The sequence below is a fragment of the Malus sylvestris genome, chromosome 16 (genome assembly GCF_916048215.2).
Source record: "Malus sylvestris chromosome 16, drMalSylv7.2, whole genome shotgun sequence".
NCBI lineage: Eukaryota > Viridiplantae > Streptophyta > Magnoliopsida > Rosales > Rosaceae > Malus > Malus sylvestris.
Window position 1 is genome coordinate 18546937 of NC_062275.1, and position 24708 is coordinate 18571644.

Sequence of the window (24708 nt, forward strand, 5' to 3'; positions counted from 1 at the left end):
AGGGATGTGCTGACGTCATGTGTCTATCTTGGACGTATGTCGGGACCGGGGTGTGACAACTTTTAGTGGTATCAAAGCTTAGGTACTAGGTCTAAGTTGTGTCATGGAATTGGTATCTTCTTTGATGATATGGCTATGTTTGTGATTATTTTGTGTGGTGAATTAAAGTTCGAAACTATCGAACTTAAGGTTAGCTTAATCTGAGAATTGATGAAGTGTGAATGCCATTCAGTGTTTCGTTATCAGTGGAATTATTGTAGTGTTAAGTAGGTTGACAATGGAAATTTCGAGGACAAAATTTTTTTAAGGAGGGAAGGATGTGAAATCCCCGTCCTCGAATTTCATTATTTAAAATTATGTATTTTGTATTCTTCGTTTCGACGCGTTTGTATTTGCGGCGTATAATTTTTTTTATAACTAAAGGATAAAATTGCCCCTACTGTATTAAACAGGATTCTTAGCAGACGTATTTGATCCGTTCATGATTTTCTAGATTTCTTTACATATTCGGGTAGTATGTCTTGATATGGACGCATAGGCGCAAACGGAATGTAATTTAGAATTATAACGAAAGAGTTATAAACGAACAAAGTTGAGGGAAAAATGGTCATTTGACCATTACCTAGAAGGCTCCAAATTTGCTACAGCAACAATCTGGTTGCCATGTGTACGGCTGAGATGGGAAGAAGAGAAGAGAAATGAGGGAAAGGAGGGGAGAAACTAGCAAATCAGATAGGAAGAAATGAGGGAAGGAAGAGAAGAGAGGAGAATCAGATCTTACTTTGACTTGTTTTCCAACCACGACCCGGTTCTAACCCAGATGCCTGGCGTGATTTTCTAATGCTTCGCAGTGCTTTTCTAGCAAATCAACCAAACCCGACGAGTTTTGACTTTGGTTTTGCCAGGAACCCACCAACGAGTCTAGGTGATTCTCGACGGTGATCCATCATTTGTGAAATGTTTTCCTTCGATCACCACCACCATTAGCCTTCTATTGAGGCCAAGAAGAAAGCCCAAACAATTTTGGGGGCAGCAGAGTTGCAAATTCGACAAATTGAAGAACACCCATTTCTAGGGTTCCTACGGATTGAGGTGGGTTTTAGGTGTTTCCTGGCCGAATTAGATTTCGACCCAGGTATGAAAGTTTTTCCTCTTGTTGTGCTCTACATTGCTGTAAAATTGGTAATTTTTTGAGTTAGGTGAATTTTCCAGCAAGTCAAGGCGGCCGGCAGCCACATGCGGCGACGCCTGGCCAGTCCTGATTTCAAATTTGTTATCCACTTGATGTGATTTGATTGTTTGAACCTATTTTCATTATGGTACACCACTTGATCATTATATGAATTGACGATCCGACCGATGGGTCGTTGCCAAACTTTAATGCATTATAATATGTAATATTTGAGGACATTAGAAACTTACGGATTGGGAATCCGACATACGGATCTTCCCGAATTGAACTTCTAAGTTTGTAAAACCAAACATTGACCTCCTCTTAATTTTAGCGACTGGCGGAGATCCGACCGTTGGATCATTCCAAAATTTTAAGATATTGTTCTAGAAGATTAAAGAGACTCTTAGGAAGTTACGAATCAGAAATCCATGAGCGGATGTTCCAGATCGAATTATATAGGGTTGTGGAACCCTCTGTGATAGAAAGTTGACTTTTGGTTAATATGTTATGAATTGATCTTAAATATTAAAATTAGTAATACTAGAGACTATGTGGGTCGTAGTAGGCCTATATTGGTTCGTGAGTTATCCCAGATAATATATACCTCGATTTACATGTATGGGACACCTTATTGTGAGATATATATGTGTATTTACTTTCTTGATAATATGAATGATATGTGTGATAACTGTCATGACAATGTGAGCCTAAAATCCTATTAGAAATATTTTGTAGAACTTATATGCTTATGTGACATTTTAGTTAGTGGCCATGAGAAGTTGATAGTGCAGGTGCCTACGTTGTATGTAACGCCCCACCCCGAAATATTTATTTTCGGGAAATAATTCCGATGATAGGCCCAATTTAAACTCTTGCTTAATTTACTACCATTAACCACGAGTCTTGACTTCAATTCCTTAATTCCTCACAAAACTATATCCATATTTTAATTATCAAAACAACGATTAAATTATCAATTTAATCCCCAAATTTCTTCTATTAATTTCTTAACAAAAGATTAATTCTCAATTATTTAGGGCTACATCTAACCCTTGTTAGACTGCCTACGTACCCTTGAGTGGGATTAAGCCTTTCATAGTTCACCATTAAATCTTAATCCATTTTCGATTATATTCCAAACAAACGAAATATCCAACATTAGTTCTAATGATTAAAACACATCCAATGGGTACCAAATTTGTATTTAGAACATCCAATCGGCCCACTGGCCACGCGCCGTCGTAGATGGCGGTTTCCAGCGATCGAAAACTCAATTTTTCGACTAACTCTAAAAACTACCAAATTTTACAGGTAAGTAGATTTGAATGAGAGGAACAACTTTCATACTTGGGCTGAAGTCCAATTAGGCCAGGAAACACCTCAAATTACCCTTGAACCACTGGAAACCCTTAATTTGGGTGTTCTTAATTCGACTCCAAAACAACTCTGCCGCCCCAAAAATTGTTCGGGCTTTGTTCCCGACCTCAAGAAATGGGAGGATCTACGGCAAGAACCCCCGCACCCACCGTGCGGTTTCTCCCAAATTCAAGGCTAATTTTCCTATGTGCAATTGGAAGAGAGAACGAATGGGTTCGAGGTAAGGATCATTTTGGCACAGGTCCCATCATCAACGGTGGCTGGAATCGGGAGATACGGCCGGGTCCGGTTGGCGGGTCGAAGAGGGATCCAGCTCCCTCTTTCTCTTCTCCCTCATTTCCTCTCTTCCTGATTGGTCAGTCCCATTGCTCATTTCTCTCATTTCTCTTCTCTTCTTCTCATCCCAGCCATCCATCTCTCACTCTTATTTTATTTTCCTTTCATCCCAGCCACACACGTGGCATATCACTTGGCTCCATAAAATCTGGAGCCTTCTAAAGAGGTTAAAATTACCAAAATATCTCTGACTTTCAACACTAATAACTTCTTCGTTATAATTCTGTTTCACGAATGGTTTGCACCTATGCATTCATGAGATCGAGCTCTATTCAAACATATAAATTGTCACCTCGAAAGGTTTACGAATTTTAGATCATTAATTTCCAAAGAAGGTTAAAATTACCAAAATATCCCTAACTTTCAACGTTAATAACTTATTCGTTCTAACTCCGTTTCACAAACGGTTAGCGCTTACGCGTTCGTGAGATTGAGCTCTATTCAAACATATAAATTGTGACCTCAAAAGGTCTACAAATTTTAGATCATTAATTTCCAAACTTCAAATTTCGTAACGAGTTTAACTTAAAACTCAATTCAAATAAATTAATATAAATTCTCAAAAAATAATATAAAATCTCAATAATAAAAATACATAAATTATAATAATTTCCAGTAACAAAATTTTAAAATTCCTCAATTAAATTTCCATAACCATAAATCGATATATTTTCGATTTTCCTCCACATATTCATATATTTAAATTTTCAGGGTATTACATTGTAACTCATAGGGGTTGAGGTAGGGATAGGTAATCACTACCTAGAGCTATAGGATACAGTCCTGCTTGGTATATCCGTGATGGGTGATCACTGCCTACGTTATTAGACTATGCATATGGTTCTGCTTTGTTTATCCGCAATGAAGGACCATGCGCATTCTAGGAGTGATCATGCTTGGTATATCCAAAATGGGTGATCACTACCTAGAGTTTGGATGTGGTCCTACTTGGTATATCCGCGATGGGTGATCACTGTCTGCACGCTTAGATTATGCCTATGGTTCTGCTTGGTATATCCGTAATAGGGGACCATACGTGTGAAATCCCGTCCCAAATTTCACTATTTAAAATTACATACTTTGTATTTCATATTTGTATTTGTAGTTTTGACGTTTTTATATTTACGGTGTTTAGTTATTTTTATGAGTAAAAGGACGAAATTGCCCCTATTGTATTAAACGAGATTCTTCACGGACTTATTTGATCCTTTAATTATTTTCCAGTTTCTTTACATATTCGGATAGGACATCTCGCTACGAATGCGTCAGCACAAATAGAATGTAATTTGGAGTTATAACGAAAAAGATATAAATGAACAAAGATATGGACAAAATGGTCATTTAATTATTAATCTGGAAGGCTCTAGATTTGCTGGAGCTTTGATCTGGAGTTACGTGTGTGGCTGTGATGGAAAGAAAAAAGAGAAATGAGAGACAGAAGATGTGGGATTGCCCAATCAGAAAGAAGAGATGGGAGAGAAATTAGAGAAGTGTGGAGTAGCCAACTGGATCTCAAACCTTCGACCAGTTTCAGACCCGCAACCAGTTTCTCCCAACCGGTTTCCTGTGACTATTTCGACAGGTTTTTTGTCAATTTTTCCATCTTTCTTCAACCTCCCATCACCACCAAACATCACCATGACATCCTAGCATCCCAATTATAAGCAAAATCTACAAGACTTCATCATTGTTTCATGAAGAATACCCATGTCAATGTTATGAAACCCTTACCGGTGATCCACCATTTCTAAAAACATTCTTTTTCAATTACCAGCACAATTAGACACCTCTTGAGCCTAGGAATAAACCCCAAACAAGTTTGGCGACGGAATACCGGAGTGGACGAATCGAGGTTCAACCATTTTTTGGGTTTTTAGTGGTTCTTGGCATTTTCAAGCCACTTCCTTGCCAAAGTGGACTTCGGCCTAGGTATGAAAAATATTTCCCTCATAGAGCTCTACATTTCTATAAAATTTGGCAAATTTTGGAGTCGATCGGAATTTGTGGTTTCTGTTCGCTGGAAACCGCCACCTGCAGCAGCACGTGGCCAGTGGGCTAACATTTCCTTTTGAAGTTAATCGATGTCCTGATTTCAGATTTGATATCCGCTTGGTATGGTTCGATTGTTTGAATCTAGTATTGAATATAACCGCCACTTGAACTTGTGATTGGCAAATATTCGACCGTCGGATCACGATAAAATTTTAATATGTTGTTCTATGAGCATAATGAGGACCCTAGGAAGTATTGGATCTGAAATCTGATGTGTAGATCTTCCAGATTGAATTTCTAAGGTTGTGGACCCGACGGTTAACTTTTGGTCAACTGAATCTAAATCCATCTAGCATATCCTATATGATGTGTACAAGCTACAATTACGTGTTCTATCGATAAAATTCTAAGACATGATTTGTTATTTGTTCTAGGCGACAATCGTTCGTGACACCTCGATAGTCATGCTAGGGAGTTGTAGCGCGGACTCCAGGTGAGTGACTTTAATATATGTGATATAGTTATTACCCTGATTTCTTATATTATTATCCTTTGTGGATATGACTCTGTTTTATAAACATGTTTTCTATAAAATTGATATTTTTATATTTAGCCATCGATCTATTTTATTAAATGTGATTTGACTTATGTATTGGAAATGTTTGTGAAATGTTTGTTGAATTGTTTGTGAAATGTGAGGGCTAGTAATGGACTTTTAACCCATTGTCATGGGGATTTGTTTACTTCGATATTGTTTCATTTCTCGCTTCATTGACCTGTTCTAAATTTAGTACTTGTGCTTTGTTTCATTTCATTAAGCCTTTGTAAAATGAGTAACTTGATTCATGTCTTGTTCCTTCAAGCCATTTTTATGTTCCTTGGACTTCTGCTTGGTTCCTTTCAGTGATTCAAAACTGGGTTCCGTTGGGGTTCCGTTGAGTGGTCTGATACCTTGCTCCGTCTAGATTCTGTTGAGAGGTCTGAAATCCCTTGTGTTCCGCGATTCCATTGAGTGGTTCAGAATCGTATCTTGCCTTGGATTTAGTTGAGTGGTTCGATATCTATTGTACTCCGTGATTTTGTTGAGTGGTTTGGAATCGTATCCTGGTTTGGATTTCGTTGAGTGGTCCGAAATCCCGCTTGGTATTTTGATTCCGTTGAGTGGTCTGGAACCCGATTTTGTTGGATTTCATTGAGTGGTTCGAAATCACATTCTTCAAAGATGTAGGCTTCGACCGAACTGTGTTGCTCTAGCCCTGCATTTTGGCGTATTGCATAAGTTATTGATTCATAACCTTGTGTTTGACTTCAGACGGGTCAATGGATGTCTACGTGACTCCTTCGGGATTTTCAATGGTTTATTTATGATATTATAAGGTATGATTTTATATTTGATGTTTATAAACTGTGATTGATGGATGGTTTTTATTATTATCACATACGTCGTATTTTTGTTACTCACACGAGCTTCGCGGGTTATCGGGGTTGTTGTTTGCCCGGTGCACCATTCCCATAGTGTAGGGGGCGATTGTGCATGTTTAGTTGATACGTGGAGCTTTGGGGTAGCAGACAGAGTTTAGAGAACTTAGAGTGTTAGGTTACCCCTATACCTTTCCTTAAACAAATGTGATCATTGTTATTTTCAGTTTAGTATTCAGTTTGTATTTTCTGGCATTCCCCTATAGTCTACTATCACGCATCGATCTTGGACGTATATTGACATCGGGGCGTGACAATACGCATTCTAGGGGTGATGAGGATTTGTTGTATTTGGTACATTTTGATAGACGACCATAATTTAGTTGGATTCCGGTGAGTGTCTGGAATCCTTTCTCTTACTCATTCTCATAAGGTTAGTTCAGCCCTAGATTCAAGTGAATAGGAATTGCTCACAGTAGACATTGTGTTATAAATTTGGTTTATAACGTTATTACTTGGAATCTAGGTAGGGAAGCATGTGGGATTCCTTTATTAAATTTTGTGAATTGATATGTGATCTTATTGATTGATTAAAATAGTTCAATGTTCATATCGTGCATCTTTGATTATTGGAATTGATTACTTGGAGTGATTGTGGAATGATGTTGGATATGATGGTTGTTACTATGGTGAGACATGTTAAATAAACAGGGACGTGCTAACATCACGTGTCGATCTTGGACATATGTCGGGATTGGGGTGTGATAGCAACCACCTCGAACGGACATCGAATAGAGGAGATAGAATCAGGTCAAGGAACCGGGTCGGGTGGAGAAACCAGGTTGGCCAGTTCTCTCCTTATCCCTTCCCTCATTTCCCCTCCTTTTTTCCTTTCTGATCGGTCACCCTCCATCCTTTTCTCTCCCACAACTCTCTCTTTTCCCCTCTCTCCTGCTGCCATCTGGCAGCTTCAAATTTTATTTTTATTTTTAGTATTATTTTTTTAACAACTAAAACGTCTCTAATTTCTTCATTTCAACTCCGATTCGCGAACGGTTTTCGCCTACGAGTTTGTAGGATCGAGCTTTATCCAATTATACTTAGTGTGTCCCCGTAAAGTCCACATATTTTTAATGATTACTCACCAAAATTCAAACTTCGTAATTAGTTTAATTAAAATCTAAATTTAATATAAATTCCGGAAAATAATATAAAATCTTGTTAATACAAATACGTAGTTTACAATAGTGAAATCCATGAACAGGATTTCATATTCTTCCCGCCTTATAAAATTTCGTCCTTGAAATTTTCAGTATCAATTCACTATCCACCAATGCAACAATTCAAACAAATAATGATGCACAAACACGTTCACACTTCAGGTATATCCAGATTTAGCTAACTCAAGTTCGACCACATTGTACCTAAACTCACAAATACAGTCATTGCACGACTTCAACACCAATCTTTGTACAAGCACAAAGAATGCCACTACGAATTCATCAATATACTCATGATTCAATTAACAATCATCAACATTCAAGATTCAACTGTAAAATCAATAACAATACATTCCAACTCTATGACACAATTTCTAACATCCAAGGGTAAAGGTACTCAGACCTAATACCTAAGTTCTAATACCACTAAAAGTTGTCACGACCCAATCCCGACATATGACCAAGATCGACATGTGACGTCACCATATTCCTATTTATCTATGATGCCTCTCCTCCGAGACAAGACCAAAACACAATCAATGATTTAACCACACATTCATTTTCTTTTATTTCATGGTTGTATCTAACCTTAGCGTTAGACTGCCTAGGTATCCTAAGAAGGGATCAAACCATTCGTAGTTCACCAATCACTATACTCAGACATTTATCCCAGTGCGTTCTAATAGGAAGGCATAGCATTCCTCAATCAATTATTGGGACTTAACAACCATGAATTACTAGATTCAGGGCTACATAACAAATCCACATGACAATCAAGATTTCCATTTCATCCATCCTATAAATCACTATGTTTCAACATAATACCGCAATTTATAGCATGCAACATCTCAAAGACAACAACGAAGCACAATATTATTCTCTAGCCACATTGCTCAATGAATCTGATCATAGTAATAGCAATCATATCCAACAACATTCCACAATCACTCCAATTAATCAATCCCAAGAATCAAAGATGCACGATATTAACATTTAACTACATTAATCAATCAATAAGATCACATATCAATTCACGAAATTTAGTAAATGAACTCTACTCTAAATAATTCCCTACCTGGATTCCAAGTAATAACATGATAATTCTAATTTATAAACACAACATCTACTGTGAGCAATTCCTATTCACTCGAATCTAGGGTCGAACTAACCTTATGGAAATGAACAAGAGTAGGGATTACAGACTACTCAACGAAATCTAACTAAAATATGATCGCCTATCGAAATGTACCAAGTACAACAAATCCTAATCACCCATAGAATGCATATGGTCCCCTTTTGCGGATATACCAAGCATAACCATATGCATATTCTAATCGTGTAGGCAGTGATTACCCATCACGGATATACCAAGCATGATCACCCCTGAAATACGTATGGTCCCCTATCGCGGATATATCAAGCAGGACCACATTCTAACTCTAGGTAGTGATCACCCATCGCAGATATACCAAGCATGATCACTCCTAGAATGTGTATGGTCCCCCATTAAGGATAAACCAAGCAGAATCATAAGCATAGTTTAATCGTGCAGGCGGTGATCACCCATCACAGATATACCAAGCAATCATGATCACCCCTGAAATACGTATGCTCCCCTATCGTGGATATACCAAGCAAAACCATCCAGGTACCACTACTACATGGTGCAGTTAGATCAACACACAACATCCTTACCCCTATCTCAACCCCTATGAATTACGACGTAATCGCCTGAACTATCAATTTCTCATAACCACTAACTAACATGTCACACAAGCATACAAGTTCTATGGAATACTTCTAATAGGATTCTAGGCTCACATTGTCATTCATATTATCAAGAAGATAAATACACATCTATATCACAATAAGGTATCCTATACACGTAAACTGAGGTATATATTATCTGGGATAGCTCACTAAACCCTACTTAGTCTCTAGTATTACTAATTTTAGTATTCAAGAACGATTACGAACATTTTGATCAAAATCAACCCTAGTAGATCAATCAGGAAGATCCGCCCACTGGATTTCCAATTCGTAAGTTCTAAAGGTCCTCAAATATTATGTATAACAACATATTAAAGTTTGGTAACGATCTAACGGTCAGATCGTCGATTGTTATAATGATTAAGTGGCGACCTTTAACAAAAATATGCCCAAATGACAGGATTTTGTCAATCGATTTCGCATATAGATTCAGGGTATCGAATTTAGCCTAGAAAGACATAGTTGGCCCACTGGCCTCGCACTGCCGCATGCGGCGATTTCCGGCGAACAGAAACCTAATTTTACTCCAAAAATTACCAAATTTTACAAAAATGTAGAGGACATTTAGGGGAATAATTTTCATACTTGGGTCGAAGTCCAATTCGGCTGGGAAACACTTGAAAACCACCTCGATCTGTCGAGAACCCTCAAAATGGGTGTCCTCGATTCATCGCCAAAATGAACTTTGACGCCTCATCCAATGCTTGGGCCTTGTTCCTAAGGTTGAGGGGAGTCTATTGGTGGTGGTGATCGACAATAATCATTGTCAAAATCACCAAGAAAGGGGAAAAATCGCCGGACAAACAGGAACTTTGTGGCTTCGATTTGTAAAATTATGTTAGGTATTTAGAAATCTAACACCACATAGACATTGGACTCGCTGGGAGCTTTTCATAGACACCGAAACCACCTCAAACAGACATCAGACGGAAAAGATAGAATCGGGTCGGGTGGAGAAACCTGGTTGGTCGGTTCTCTCCTTCTCCCTTCCCTCATTTCCTTTCCTTTTTCATTTATGATTGGTTACTCTCCCTCATTTTCTCTCCTGCAACTCTCTATTTTCCCCCTCTCCTACTGCCATCAGGCAGCTTCTAATTTTTATTTATATTTTAATTATATTTTTAACAACTAAAACGTCTCTAATTTCTTTGTTTCAACTCCGATTCGCGAACGATTTTCGCCTATGCACTCGTAAGATCGAGCTCTATCCAATTATGCTTAGTGTGACCCCATAAAGTCCAAAGATTTTTAATGATGACCGACAAAAATTCAAACTTCGTAATTAGTTTAATTAAAATCTATTTTTAATAAAATTTAATATAAATTCGCGAAAATAATATAAATCTCGTTAATACAAATACGTAGTTAACATAGTGAAATCCAGGAACGGGATTTCACAAGTGATGTAAAAAATAAAATTTCTCACCACTTATATAATAACACGTGGTGTAGTAAGTTAAGATTGTAGGTGAAGAAGAAGAGGAAGCCGCAGATGGGCAGACAATAGAAGAAAATTAAGTAATTGATGTGGAAAGTTAAGAATTTGAAGAGATACAAAGAAAATTTGATGAGTATCAAAGAAAATTAGAACAAGAAAATGTGTTTGGAATGTGAGAATGTGCCAAGAAAATTCAAGAAGAGGAGAGAGAAGAATATAGTACTGTTAAGTTTCATAACAGTGTAGTACAATTAAGTTTCATAAACAGTGTAGCACCATTAAATTTGATAAATAGTGTAATACCGTTAAGTTTCATAAACAGTGTAGTAAGTTTCATAAAAAGTGTAGTAAGTTTCATAAACAGTGTCGTAAGTTTTCATAAACAGTGTAGTAAGTTCATAAACAGCGTCGTAAGTTTCATAAACAGTATAGTACCGTTAAGTTTTATAAACAATGTAGAAAGTTTCATAAACAGTTTGTGTGAGGACGCGTGGGTCCACGCTTCAAATTTTTTTTATTTTTTTAATATTAAAATATGTCTTTTTTATTATAATTTAAGTTCTTTTGTCCTCGTTATTAAAATTGAAGTTTTTTTAATTAAATAAAGTTATAACATGGTTTTTTATTAAAATAAACTTATCCTAAACCCTTTTCATGAAAGTTCTCTATAATATATAGTAATATCGCTTATGGTAAAAATATATAACTTGCATGATTTAATATTAAATACATAACTCCCATTAGAGAGAAGAATATCCCCTCGCTTTTGTCGATCGGATTTTTAGAAGAAGGAAGAGCAAAATTGGAAGCACATATCGAGTCTCTTGGCTGAAGAAGGTGGTGCGAATATCAAGTTTTTCCATCTTTCCACAGATGAAAGAAGAGCAAGGAATAGAATATTACAGTTGGAGGGAGGCAATAGCAATTGCACAGGATATTTTACCGTAGTGACGAAAAGAAATCATGTCAATGCACTCAATGTGGGTTCGATCTCTTACCAATTTTCCTCCTCCTTAACAATTAAGTTAACTAACTATTTGACCCACTAACGCTATCGCTCTACTCAAAAAAAGAAAAAAAAAAAGTTGCCCAATAGTATTGTTATTTATTTTTTTACTATGAATAGAGCATGAACATCAAAGCTGGCGTCTCTCAGAAACAATATAATTAACTGAAAAAATGAGCTTCATTATTGAGACCTGGTGAAAAGGCTGATCTGTTCACTACCTTAATTAACACTCACCCTCATCCCTACCCTCCATCTCCATGTGTTTCTCTTGCTCATCATCGTTAATAACTAGTTAGACAGAAAACACCTCGGTCATCAAGCAGGCTTTCCATGATCAATCAAACATGGACTTTTTTTTTGTTTGGTCAAATGATTGAAGACTTGGAAATAGACTTTAAGAAAAGATTTGGACCACTTGGATCTAACAGAAGACATGATACAAAACCGAGCGCAATGACATTCTAAGATTCATATAACAAACCTTGCTTAGTGAGATAAAATTTTGTTGTTGTTGGTCAAATGATCAAACCTTATCAGGTAAGGTGTCCCCTCTTTTCTTTTCTTTGTGGTGGCCTAGTCTTCTAGGTCCACCTTAATTAGTTCTTAAATTAGGAAATTAATGAAAAATGGTTTCATTGGATTTTAATAAGAAAAATTAATGAAAATGACTTCAAAACTTTGCATTTTAACAAAAAAATCATCTAATAACTTTATTTAATGATAAGGACAATAAAAAAACATAAAATATAAACATGTGTGCCCAGCACACGTTAAGTTTCATAAACAATGTAGTACCGTTAAGTTTCATAAACAGTGTAGTACAATTAAGTTTTATAAACAATGTAGCACTGTTAAGTTTCATAAACAATGTAGTAAATTTCATAAACAGTGAAGTACCGTTAAATTTCATAAACAATGTAGTATCGTTAAGTTTCATAAATAGTGTAATAAGTTTCATACACATTGTAGTAAATTTCATAAATAAAGTAATACCGTTAAATATTAAAATTTAAGTCTTTTTTGTCCTTTTTATTAAAGTTTACGGGTTTTTCATTAAAATTTAAGTCTTTTTCATTAAATAAAGTTATAGCATGGTTTTTGGTTAAAATAAACTTAACACAGGCCATTTTCATGAAAGTTCTCATTATTATAAGCTATAACCTAAGAGGAGTCCCAGGAAAAGTTGAAAATGAACGAGAGGTCATAAGTTCGAAATGCTATGTGCATGTTTATTCTTTTTCAATTTTTATGAATTTCTATTTGGTTATTAATTTCTTTTGAATTACTAGCTAGTAGTTTTTAAACATTCGTTCCAATCCAAGTCTAACATTTAACAAAGAGTAATACGAATAACAAATTTTTAGACCAAATTTGCAAATCTTATGACGTGTCATCAAAAGGTTTAAACATCACTATATTTTTAGTCCCATATTGTGACAACATGTCCCTAATTTTACCTTTATTAAAGGAAAACTAATGAAAATGGCTTGAAAACTTTGAGTTTTAATGATAAAGACAAAATATAGGGTAAAGTGAATAGTATCAGGTTTGACTTTTTAGTGTAAAAATATGGTTTTTCATTAAAGTGAACAGTACCGTGGGTTTTTTTGTTAAAACTCCCTTTTTTCTAGTAATTTTAAAAGCGTGAATTGACGAAAATGCCCTAGAGGCAAGGACTTTGACTTCCATTGACCATCATCTAGAGAAACGTATGACTTATTCTTTTAGCGTATTTGAGTAGTACTCATTAGTACAAATGCATAAGTGAAAGCCGTTTGTGGGTCCGAATTATAATGGTATAGTTACGGACGTTAAAAATTAGTTATTTAAAGTTTAGTTATAAATTAATTAAAACTCCCACCATGTGGGAATGGTAACCAATCAGAATAGGGGAAGAATGGAAAAGAATGTGGTACAGGGGAAGAAGTCCCCATTTGATGGGAGGTGGACGAACCAGAGAATGAGGAGGTGAGTGGACCAATGGGAGGAAGAGAATGAAAGAAATGAGAGATGAGTGAGAGGCACGGGATCATGAACCCTTCCCTTTCAACCTGTGCACAACCAAGTTTCGACCCGGTTCCAAATCTGGCGAATTCCGCCATTTTTCTCGTTGATCACCACAATCCATCACTTTCCAATCACTCAGGTGGCCTCCCACGTATGGCTTCATGGGCATTAGGCAGCAATCCACCCATTTCTGAAACACTTACCTACAATCACCACCACCAAAACACTTTTCTGGAGGTCAGGAACAAAGTCCAAACAGTTTTAGGGGTGGTGGTGTTGCAGATTGATCGAATTGAAAAATACCTAATTCTAGAGTTCCGGCGAGTTCATGGAGATTTGAGGCTTTTCCCAATCAAATTGGACTTGGCCATAGACAATGATGGTTCATGACGCCTCGATATTTGTGCTAGGGAATTATAACACGGACTACAGGTTTTAATAGTTGAGCTTTCTTATCGACGGGGATTCATGGCAAATATTGGTATTGGAGATTACCTTCAATGGTATGATTCTCAATCCACTATACTGTACTTTACTTATGCTTTGACGTCACGTGTGAAATGGGTTCATTCCCGCTCACAACGCACTCTTGTATTTAGACACTTTTAGGTTTAAATTCATTCACATTTTCCACATCACTACACTTTATGGCTTTGTCACCTTTCAGGTGTCGGCCAACACAACTCGATACGGAGTCCTAGTGGACAATCCAGGTCGGGATGTGTCAGTTTGGTATCAGAGCATAAGTTGGGCAATATCGCATTCATCACACGTGTGATGTAAGCATTCTAGGTTCTTAAGCTAATGTTCGAATCTTGCAACCTGGTCGAATCACGAAAAATTTGTTATTTTTCATAGGTTTTGGGCAGTTTTGTCGACTTGTTGACATTCTAGAAGATTACTTTAGCGAACGCCTTAGACTTAAAGCGAAGAAATTCCCTGCCAAGGAAAAGTGTAAATTTGAGGCAAGTTGATGGCCCTGCCAAGGAAAGGTGTAAATTTGAGGCAAGTTAATGACCCTAAAGCAGGGCTAATGTATCGATAACTATGTATCACCGGAGACTTTACCAACCATTTCCATCACTATTCTCCAACCATCAGTACTAAACCTTTCAAGATTGGAAATCAGAAATAATTTTGATTCCTTGGCAGTATCTGTTAGAATACCACCTATTTGATATCCTACGAAGTCTACTCTCGTCAAGACTCTAGAAATGTCTTGTGTGACGATGTGGTGCTAAAGTGGTAGCACTCTACGAAAGAACATCTTGGGACAATCACTTTTGATCCCTAGTAGCACTAATCTTTCCAAATGCACTAGTGATCATTCTGGATTTTCAGGAGGAAGATCGACTTCCGTTTAAGTCTATCCTAAAGTAGATTATTAGAAAATTCTTTTTCGACCTTAGGACGTTCCTACCAATGCTAGTTTCCCGAGTTTCTTTTGGTGATGTACTCATCATTTCGACGAGCATAGGCACATGTGTACAAGATATTACACCTACGGTTAGTATAAATCCCCGAAATAGTAAGTATTTTCTTTACATTTAATGAAACCACCCCATCGAACCAGTTCCTTACCAATCGTCCAAAACCAATTATCTGAGTGGGCTCTAGCCTGTGGTTAGTCCATTGTAGCACTACTAATTGACAATATTATCCGATATCTGGGAGTTGTTAACCAGTATTCAGGCAGTATGACTTCTGATACCAGACATATGTATTAGTATCTAGAAGTGATACCTTTATACCAAAACGTTGGTTCATAGTTTCAAGATAACGAACAATATCAACATATTTAAAATGCATGATTAGCAGCGCAATTAATAGATTGGTTAACAGTGACTACTCAAGCCGAAGAAACTAAATCTTAGAAACTTAGGAGCAAGCCTCTTAGAAGAAGCGTAAACTCGCAGTTGTGTTAATTGTTTTACCCATCTAGGTAACTAGAACGTTCTCAACAATTCATTCTTGTGGTCACTTCCATCCACAAGCATTAGAATTGAAGCATGAGTTAATTTCCCGCTGTAAGAGCAAGTTGAGTATCGAGAAAGTCATGAAGACCTATTAGGAGGTGTCGTAGGGAAAAGAAGTAGTATGGTGCGTTTCAAGGACGAATACCTTTGGCGGCGTTTCCCAAAATTTTATCTGGGAAATCATCAAATGGTGTAGTGAAGTACATCATCGACCCACTTCTTAGTATTACGCCAATTTGACTTACTCATTTTGAACGTTCTCGACGTCATTGAGAAACTTAGTTATAAAGTTTACCAATTAGGAACTTACCTAACCCAAGACTAAACACTTTATCTTGGAAACCTCAATCCTACCCATGAAGGCGAAAGATTGAATCTTAGGGTCATACCTAGACTAAACACTTTATCCCCTACTTCAAGTTGATGGTCTAGCCAACCCACCTTTGAAACTTGAGTTTTCTTCCATAACCTAACGAATTTGTAGTAGCTTTGTTGACGACTTACTTACCTACTTCAATGACGAATCTAATCTTTAGACATCGACAGTTAGCTTTATATCAAATTCTTCAACTGTTAACTTTGATTAAATTGGTACTTTTCTCGGGAGATGTGATCTCCATAAGCGATATTCCTTTCTTTTTCCAAAAAGATTGTAGAGAAAGAAAGTAGAAATTCTCACAAAATATTGTGAATTTTGAGATATCTTTGGTCTTATCGATTTTATCGACAATTGGTTAGCGATTTTCAGCTATAGTGTTTTCCTCACTCACAACCGAGGAAAGTTAGTTTAATCGGGATGTTAGTTATGAATAAAGTTTCTGACAACTGAATTGTTGTCTCATTTCACCTTCATTTTACACTTTTCAATGACATTGATCACTTGGATATCCATGATGACATGTTCTCTAGATGTTTTGACTGTGCTGAGGTAGCATGATGGATAATCGCTTATACTTTCCAATGGTAAAAACCGTTTGAAATGAACCATCTTATTCATGACCTAGAGTCAATTGTTATCATTTTCATTTGGGAAACCGAATGACACTTCTTTGTTGAGAAATGTGTCTAGAACTTTCACCAATCTCACAAACTTTTTAAATGCACTTTCTTTTGAAAATAATTAAATTTTCGACAGCGGCAGTGGAAGAACTAAATCAACATCTATGATTGCACTATCGTGTATTGTCCCGGTTGTGCAAAAAGACATTAATTATCTTTGAAATATTTTCAACCTGTCATATTCCATTTTAGTTGGAATCCACGAGCTTGGTTTGACGTTACCTACAAATCATTAAGAATCATTCGAATGGTTGTAATCGCTTCCTGTATCTGAATGGAGATAGGGAAATATTACCATAAGCTCCTGGTACAAGGTATCTCATGCATGTGGAGATTATGATGACGTTTGGTGATTAGAGACCGACTTAACAAGTCAACCCACTTTCTATTGGCCCAGATGGACTACATTGTTGATCCTTTGAGAGAATTTCTCTTTCTTGAATTCTTTAGATTTTCTTACTCTTCCATAGGTGTCTATTCTGACGGTATTTCATCTTCTTGTGCTGGAAAGCATTTTAGTCAATCATGAGTACGTGTCTACTCCACTGCTTTTCGTTTTATTTCTGAGGTAAGCAGACCATCTAGAATAATCACTCAGACATTGAAATTTTAATTGCAACCATTAATTCTTCAATCACCCAACAATTACTCTACTGAGTGAACCTTTACCGTTGGTGATTGAATATTTTGTAAACTACCTTTGTAGTGTGAGATCATACAATCAACCTAGATATCTTGAACTCTAGATTTGATGGACTTGTGTTGACCCTCAAATTCTTGAGTGCTCATTTAGCCTTCTTGACTTAGCTTTTCTCTAAAATCGAGAAAAACTCATTATGAATCTGTTCGCTAAGGTGTTGTGGATTACATTGTTCGATTATATGGTATGCATGTCACTACCGTATCTCATTGTGATGCGCATATCACTTCTAAATCTTGGGAAACCCTCTTGAAGGCCATGCATACTAAGTTTTTGGTATAATACCATGTTTCATCCTTAGAGTAATGGCTAGTTGGAATGAGTTATCTCGACCTTGGTGGACATATTGTATGTATGTGTATTATGGTTTCAGTATGATTATGACTAACACCTATCCCTCTAGAGTTATGTGTAACTACGGTTACAATTTCGATTTTGAGTTTGGCACTGTTTGAAAACGTTGCATGGAGACTTTATGCATAGTGTATGATTGACAGAGGAGTAATACAAAAAGGTATTTGAATGATCGAGATTATGATGTAAGAAATTGTGTAATGTTGATGACATTGCCTGAGAGGGTAGTGTGTGAGCACGATCGAGGTTTTGTTCGGACGATGTGTGTATATTCCTAATAAGGGGCATGATGGTAATATTACACCCTCAGGAATTTGTTACTTGCTTATCGAGACAACAATAAGTTGTCGATATTGCGGGCTACAGACCGTAATATCAATAACTTATTCGTTGGATTCGTTAAGCAAGAAAACAAGTAGGTCATTCTACATTAGCATTTGTATTTACTAACTTAATTAGTTATTCATTGTTTGGGCTCGACCCAAAGATACTAAATACTTATCTTCAGAGTACGTAAAGCAACGAGTGCGTAGATGAAAAATAGTCTATGTTCAATTTTAATTTTAGTACAATTACTTTATGTTATTTTATATATATTGACTGTATGTTCTATAAAAGCAGTATATTATAGTTTTGTATTGAAGGAGAAGAAAAGTATGAGTTTGGGGGTATGAAAGAGGAATCACTGCACTCCGATTGCGACAGAATGACATTATTTTTTATGCAACCGCTCTAACTTGATATCTTCTTTACATAGCTGTTTTTCTTTTCTTTTCACTATTTTTGTATAACAAATGATTTTAAATTTCGAGGATGAAATTTTTTTTAGGTGGGTAGATTGTGACAACCCGTCCCTCATTTTACGTTTTTTTTAGTAATTTTAAAAGCATGAATTGACAAAAATACCCTAGAGGCAAGGACTTTGACTTCCATTGACCATCGTCTAGAGAAACTTATGACTTATTCTTTTAGCGTATTTGAGTAGTACTCATTAGTACGAACGCATAGGCGAAAGCCGTTTGCGAGTTCGAATTATAACGGTATAGTTACGGACGTTAGAAATTAGTTATTTAAAGTTTAGTTATAAATTAATTAAAACTCCCACCATGTGGGAATGGTAACCAATCAGAAAATGAGAAGAATGGAAAGGAAAGTGGTACAGGGGAGGAAGTCCCCATCTGATGGGAGGTGGACGAACCAGAGAATGAGGAGGTGAGTGGACCAATGGGAGAAAGAGAAGGGAAGAAAGGAGAGAGGAGTGAGAGGCATGGGATCATAAACCCTTCCCTTTCAACTCGTGCACAACCTAGTTTCGACCCGGTTCCAAATCCGGCGAATTCCGCCATTTTTCTCATTGATCACCACCATCCATCACCTACCAATCACTCAGGTGGCCTCCCATCCACCATCTCAGCCCAAAAACAGAGAGTTTTGGTTCCAATTTCATGAAGGCCGACGCACGACTTCGTGGGTATTAGGCGGCGATCCACCCATTTCTGAAACATTTACCTTCAATCACCATCACAAAAACACTTCTCTGGAGGTTAGGAACAAAGCCCAAATAGTTTTAGGGGCGATGGTGTTACAGATTGATCGAATTGAAGAACACCCAATTCTAGGGTTCCGACAAGTTCATGGTGATTTGAGGCTTTTCTCGATCAAATTGGACTTGGCCACAGGCGATGATGGTTCGTGATGCCTCGATATTCGTGCTAGGAAATTGTAGTGCGGACTTCAGGTTTTAATAGTTAAGCTTTCTTATCGACGAGGATTTGTGGCAAATCTTGGTATTGGAGATTACCTTCGATGGTATGATTCTCAATCCACTCTACTCTACTTTACTTATGCTCTGACATCATGTGTGAAGTGGATTCATTCCCGCTCACAACGCACTCTTGTATTTAGGCACTTTTAGGTTTAAATTCATTCACATTTTCCACATCACTACACTTTATGGCTTCGTCACCTTCCAGGTGTCGGCCAACACAACTCGATTCAGAGTCCTAGTGGACAATTCGGGTCGGGATGTGTCACATATTGACAAGGTTAGTAAATAAGAAAAAAAAACACCTCACGATTTATACAAAAACACTTTAAAAGTTAAGATAGAATGAAACCAAAACTCATCATCTATCTACTTATACGTCCGGAGTTTTTTGGTTTCCTTCTCTCGATACAAAATAAATTAGTTTTTCCATGTTTCTAAATTATTGAGTTTGAAGTGTTTTTCTATGTATAATTTTATCTAAGTCTTACGTGTGAAAACAAATAATTTTCTTATATGAAGTAAAGGCCATTTTTTGGCGTCGTCCCAAGCCTCAAAAATCTCATGACCGGCCCTATTCTAAGCTATAATCTAAAGAGGAGTGCTGGAAATGGTTGAACCTCGAATGCAATAGGAAAAAATACGTCATCCACGAAGGTAATCCACCATTTGCATCAAGTATTTGTATATTACTAGTATAAAACTTTGATTCCTCTCTCATACCTTATCAAAACGATGGAGAAGAAACATAAGTATTTTTATATGGAGGAACATCGTTGAGGTTGTTGGTTTTGTAGCTACTGAAACTATTTTACACCATACCTACTGAAAATTTGCACATTTTCGGTACATACTTGCTGAAACTTAAAAAAATAAAATAAATAAAGGTAGATATTTGCTGAACTATGTCTAACCTACCGGAAAATCTATTTTTCTCTAAAATTGGCTCAATTCCTCTTCAATGTACCGGAATAGTTGAGATCATATATGATTTTGGAGTTATACGCAAAGTCATATTTGACTTTGGGTATAACTCTAGCGTCAAAAGTGGGATCCCAGCCTTGGAAAATACAAAAGTTATATTTGAAGCCAAATTTGATTCAATTCCTTTTTAATCCACAAGAGTTAAAAGCAAAAAAGTTAAATTTGACTTGGTATGGTTGAGCAGTCAATCTAGAACATCAACGTTGGTTGGCCAATCCTTTGCATTAGGAAGCTCTCAAATTCGCACTACGACCAATCCTTTGCATTAAGAGTGATGATGTTCCGCTGCAGGTGGAAGCTCTTGCGACCAGAGAGGGGGCAGCTTTGGCGGTGGAAAGGGGATTCCAAAACTTTACCATAGAGGGTGATTCCTTCTGAATCACATCAGTTTACGGGAGCAGTCTACCAATATGTCCTTGGTGTGACACATTGTGGAAAACACCAAGGTTTTTCCGACTCAGGTAGCTGGAGCTATTTCTGCCCACACACGCCGCCAAACGAATGGTATTTGCTCGTCAGCTCGCCCTGCAGGCTCTCCATGGTGATGGTGCTTGTTCCTTGTTTGAGGAACCCCTGACATTGTTGTTGATTTGTTGCTAGAAGAGAGTACGAATTAAGTGAGCCGTTTCAAAGCTCCCTGTGCTGTTTTGTGTTGATACTCTTCTCTTGAATGAAAACAGCCAATAGACGTCACAGATAGGTTGCAATCGCCATTGGCTCGAATGGAAACACTCGGTCGCAACAAATTCAGTTCATCAAGGTTTCAAGGAAACAATTTAGAGAGTAGGCAAAAAGCTAAATTGATGATTTGTAAAGTGCATACAGAAAAACAAAAGGACATTAACACAGCAAAGACAGACTAATAAGGTCAGCAACAGCAGCCAGCAGTGCTAAAAGTCGTACATTTCTAAAATCATGATTAGAAAGGAACAACACTTGTCCAATTTGCTTACAAAGGAAACCAATCTAAGAAACCGGTCCTAGATAATCTGCATGCAAGCCAACCAAAGCCTGAAATTCCCTTTGTGCCTCAAGCCACTTAGTCCCAATGACAATGAAGCGTACGGTGGTGCCTTTCTCAATTTTTGACATCTTCCTGTTCATGAATACAGGATTCTCCCCAGGCACATAATCATAATCCGGCATCTTCATCTTCGAGAGATACATGTTTTCAACTGGGCCGCAACTCAGGAAAACTCCATGCTTCAGAACTTTGTGAACTACGCCCTCTGCGATCTCTCCTCTGAAAAGCTTGAAGGTAACAGCGCTAAAAACAACTGGAAACAGAACATCCCCACTCTGCTGCCTCACTTTGCCCTCTCCTACACTCTCCAGAGTTGTGAGAGCGAGATAGTAGCCCAGATCTTTGGTTGCCTTTCTTGATGCAAAGTCCTCCAGCAGGCGGACAACAATCGACTTTTGGAGCATCAACCCCTTCATATCCAAGCTCTCAGCAGGGATTACGACATTCCAGGGCAACTGTACTTTCAGAAACATGGCTGCTAATTCCAACCTGTCATAAACCAAACAAAGAAACAGCAACCAAATTCTACATGAGCTCCGATCCCTAAATTCTTCTCACACTCTGTCCTTGTTGTGTATGTTAATCATTAGCCTGCAGTCAATATTCTATAAATGTAAAAAATCATGAGCTGAAAGAAGATTGTTCACGAAAGGCATAGTAACTGCAAGTAACAACCTGCTAGAAGGTGATTGCCGTGAGGACAAATAATTAAGCAGGAGACCAGTTTCTAAACCAATCCATATTACCAAAATATCTCTGGATGATTCATATTATTTAAAACCTAGAACGAAGTTTCCAAATCAGTTTTCTAGCTTTAATTAAGAGAAGGCTCAAGTACATATACATGCATGAGTGTCGAAATCACAACTGCAAAAACCTAGAAAGCTTTGGAAAACATGTAAAGAGCAACCAAACAATAAACCAAGTGAATCCTGCTCTCCTGCCAGAGCAGAGTGACAACTAAATCACAACTGTTCCAAGATCGCTCAGATGGCTACAAAGGATTATAGAAATAACAAACTAGATACTGACAATGTCAGTTTTTTAGATAATCTTTACCCAAATTTTCTCTCCTGCTCCCAAAACTCACACTGGGCCCTTCACGCATGCTCTCCCTTCGCCGTCTTCATTGAAACTACTTTTCTCACATTTCATTCTCACTATTGTCTTCCCAAACCTTTTCCCTTTTCTGAAGAAGCGGGATACTCAGATTTGAGGAAAATAAATACTTTGTGAGCAACACCAGCTCAACTATAGGCCCTACTTTGTTCGTGACAGGAGTGAATCTACCTACTAGAACTCTTTCCCGTGGTTTTACATATGCCTCAAAGACTCAATGTTCAGCTGACTCTATCACTTGACTTCTCTCTATAAAATCATAGGATTCAATCCCCCTTACCATATGCCTATCATCATATGACCACTGCAACTGAATTATTAATTATTATACATACCACAAAAAAGAACCTCTCTCTATAAAGTAAATAGACAGAAAACAGGTAAAGTTGCAGAAGCTGATAGAGAATGCTCTCCCGGTTCCTCAACCCTCATCTCACTCCCCTTTTTAATTCATCATTCATTATTATCAACAAAGACCTACCAAGAAAAGAAAACCCGAAATACGACATATTGTCAATCCTTATCTCATGTCATGAATGGCATATATATTTTAGATTTTAAGATCAGAGCAGAGGTATTAGAAAACAATCGAGCGTACAGACCTACAGAGCTCTGCATGAGGGTAAACACTGCCTCAAGAATTGGCCGCACAACCTACCTCATTCAGAGTTTTGGGCAATAGAAATCTCCGATCCGGGCCAATCCTTGCCCCTTTTGTCCACAAAAATATATAATATGCTAACTTGTTAAGTATAATTATTAAGTTTTTCACCTTTCATTCTATTTTATATTGTTTAAAGTGTAATAACTTATCAAGTTTGTTAATGTAAACTAGTTCTACATTACGTATATATAGCAGTTTCCTTTATAAGGAAATATCTTTAAGAAAAGGGTGGAGGGGAGGGCACAGGAACACCCACATTCCCGAAGGTGAGAACGAGAGCAAAAAATGGAGATTATAAATCAAAGCAAGGACGGGAAGGGTCGGAAAATTTACTTCTTACCCACCCGGCCATCACTGGCTGCAGTTTAGTTGTGGAAAACTAAGGTACATTCCTGCTGCTAAGTGAGCGGAACTCCTGCACTGATACAAAGACATACCTATCACTATTAAATCAGGCCTAAACCCTAAACCCTAACCCCCATTTTCCCATTCCCTGAAATGATCTTCTATCTCAATCTCTAACGCAAAGAGGTCCTGAAACCACAAATTGGCTGTTCAATCTATTCGAATGTTCTCCAAACCTCTCCATTTCAGTACCAGACCCACAAAATCCCATCGCTCAAGGACTCACTGTGAAGCCAAATTTCACAAAACTACAAACCCAAATCCAATTTCTCAATATATGTGAAACCCAATTACTCTAATAATCCAAGCACAAAAATGCATATACATTGATATATAAATATACATACACACACATATATGGACACAAATTAGGGTTTGCAAAAGCTAAAGCACATACCTTTTCCTCCAGCTGAGCAGACTGCGTGACTGGCGAGTGGCTTGGGAGAAGGGGACTCTTCACACTTTCCTTGGTTTTTGTTTGTTTTGGCATGCGTTATGTGTCACGCCAATTCAACCCGTTACTGTTTTCAACCGAGGATCGTGATTATCTTAATCACAAATTAAGAGTCATGTTAGTTGTAATTGAGGGTTTTACTTGTTATTAGGGAAATTTGTTAGAAATGCCAGCTGGCTGTAGTCACACTAGTGTATAAGAGCACTTGCTCTTTGGTTTGTAATCAGATCAAAATTTACACAAATGAAATATAAACAAAAATATTGGAGCTCTGCTCCTTCTACCTTCCTCCTTCCCTCTTCCTCTCTATCCTATGTGTTACTTGCAGGTTGATTAAGGGCACCGCTCAAAATGGTGTGAATTTGGGAAGAAAATTTGGAAATCTTAGGTATGGAGAAAACTCGTAAATGTTATTCAGTTATGATTTTGAATATGGTTATAAAGGTTTTTGAACCGTCTTTT

The 24708-nt window shown here is 37.3% G+C and overlaps 1 protein-coding gene across 3 annotated transcripts; it reads right to left on the reverse strand.

The window, feature by feature from the left end:
• Positions 1 to 21355: 21355 nt before the first annotated feature.
• On the reverse strand, positions 21356 to 24354 carry LOC126608966 (DNA-directed RNA polymerase V subunit 7-like). Of its 3 annotated transcripts, none has more exons than XM_050276982.1 (2): positions 24190 to 24354; positions 21356 to 22093 (listed from the first exon to the last, which is right to left on the reverse strand). In XM_050276982.1, the coding sequence occupies exon 2, from the start codon at positions 22075 to 22077 to the stop codon at positions 21547 to 21549; it is 531 nt and encodes a 176-aa protein (XP_050132939.1). In that variant the 5' UTR covers positions 22078 to 22093; positions 24190 to 24354; the 3' UTR covers positions 21356 to 21546. The 3 variants fall into 3 exon arrangements, with proteins under 3 accessions (XP_050132939.1, XP_050132940.1, XP_050132941.1); XM_050276983.1 differs by having other exon boundaries at positions 21356 to 22195; XM_050276984.1 differs by having other exon boundaries at positions 21356 to 22209; positions 24190 to 24336.
• Positions 24355 to 24708: the final 354 nt, after the last annotated feature.

Bases quoted from the DNA above. Each gene is read 5' to 3' on its own strand.
- LOC126608966 (XM_050276982.1), bottom strand. From the start codon at position 22,077: ATGTTTCTGAAAGTACAGTTGCCCTGGAATGTCGTAATCCCTGCTGAG.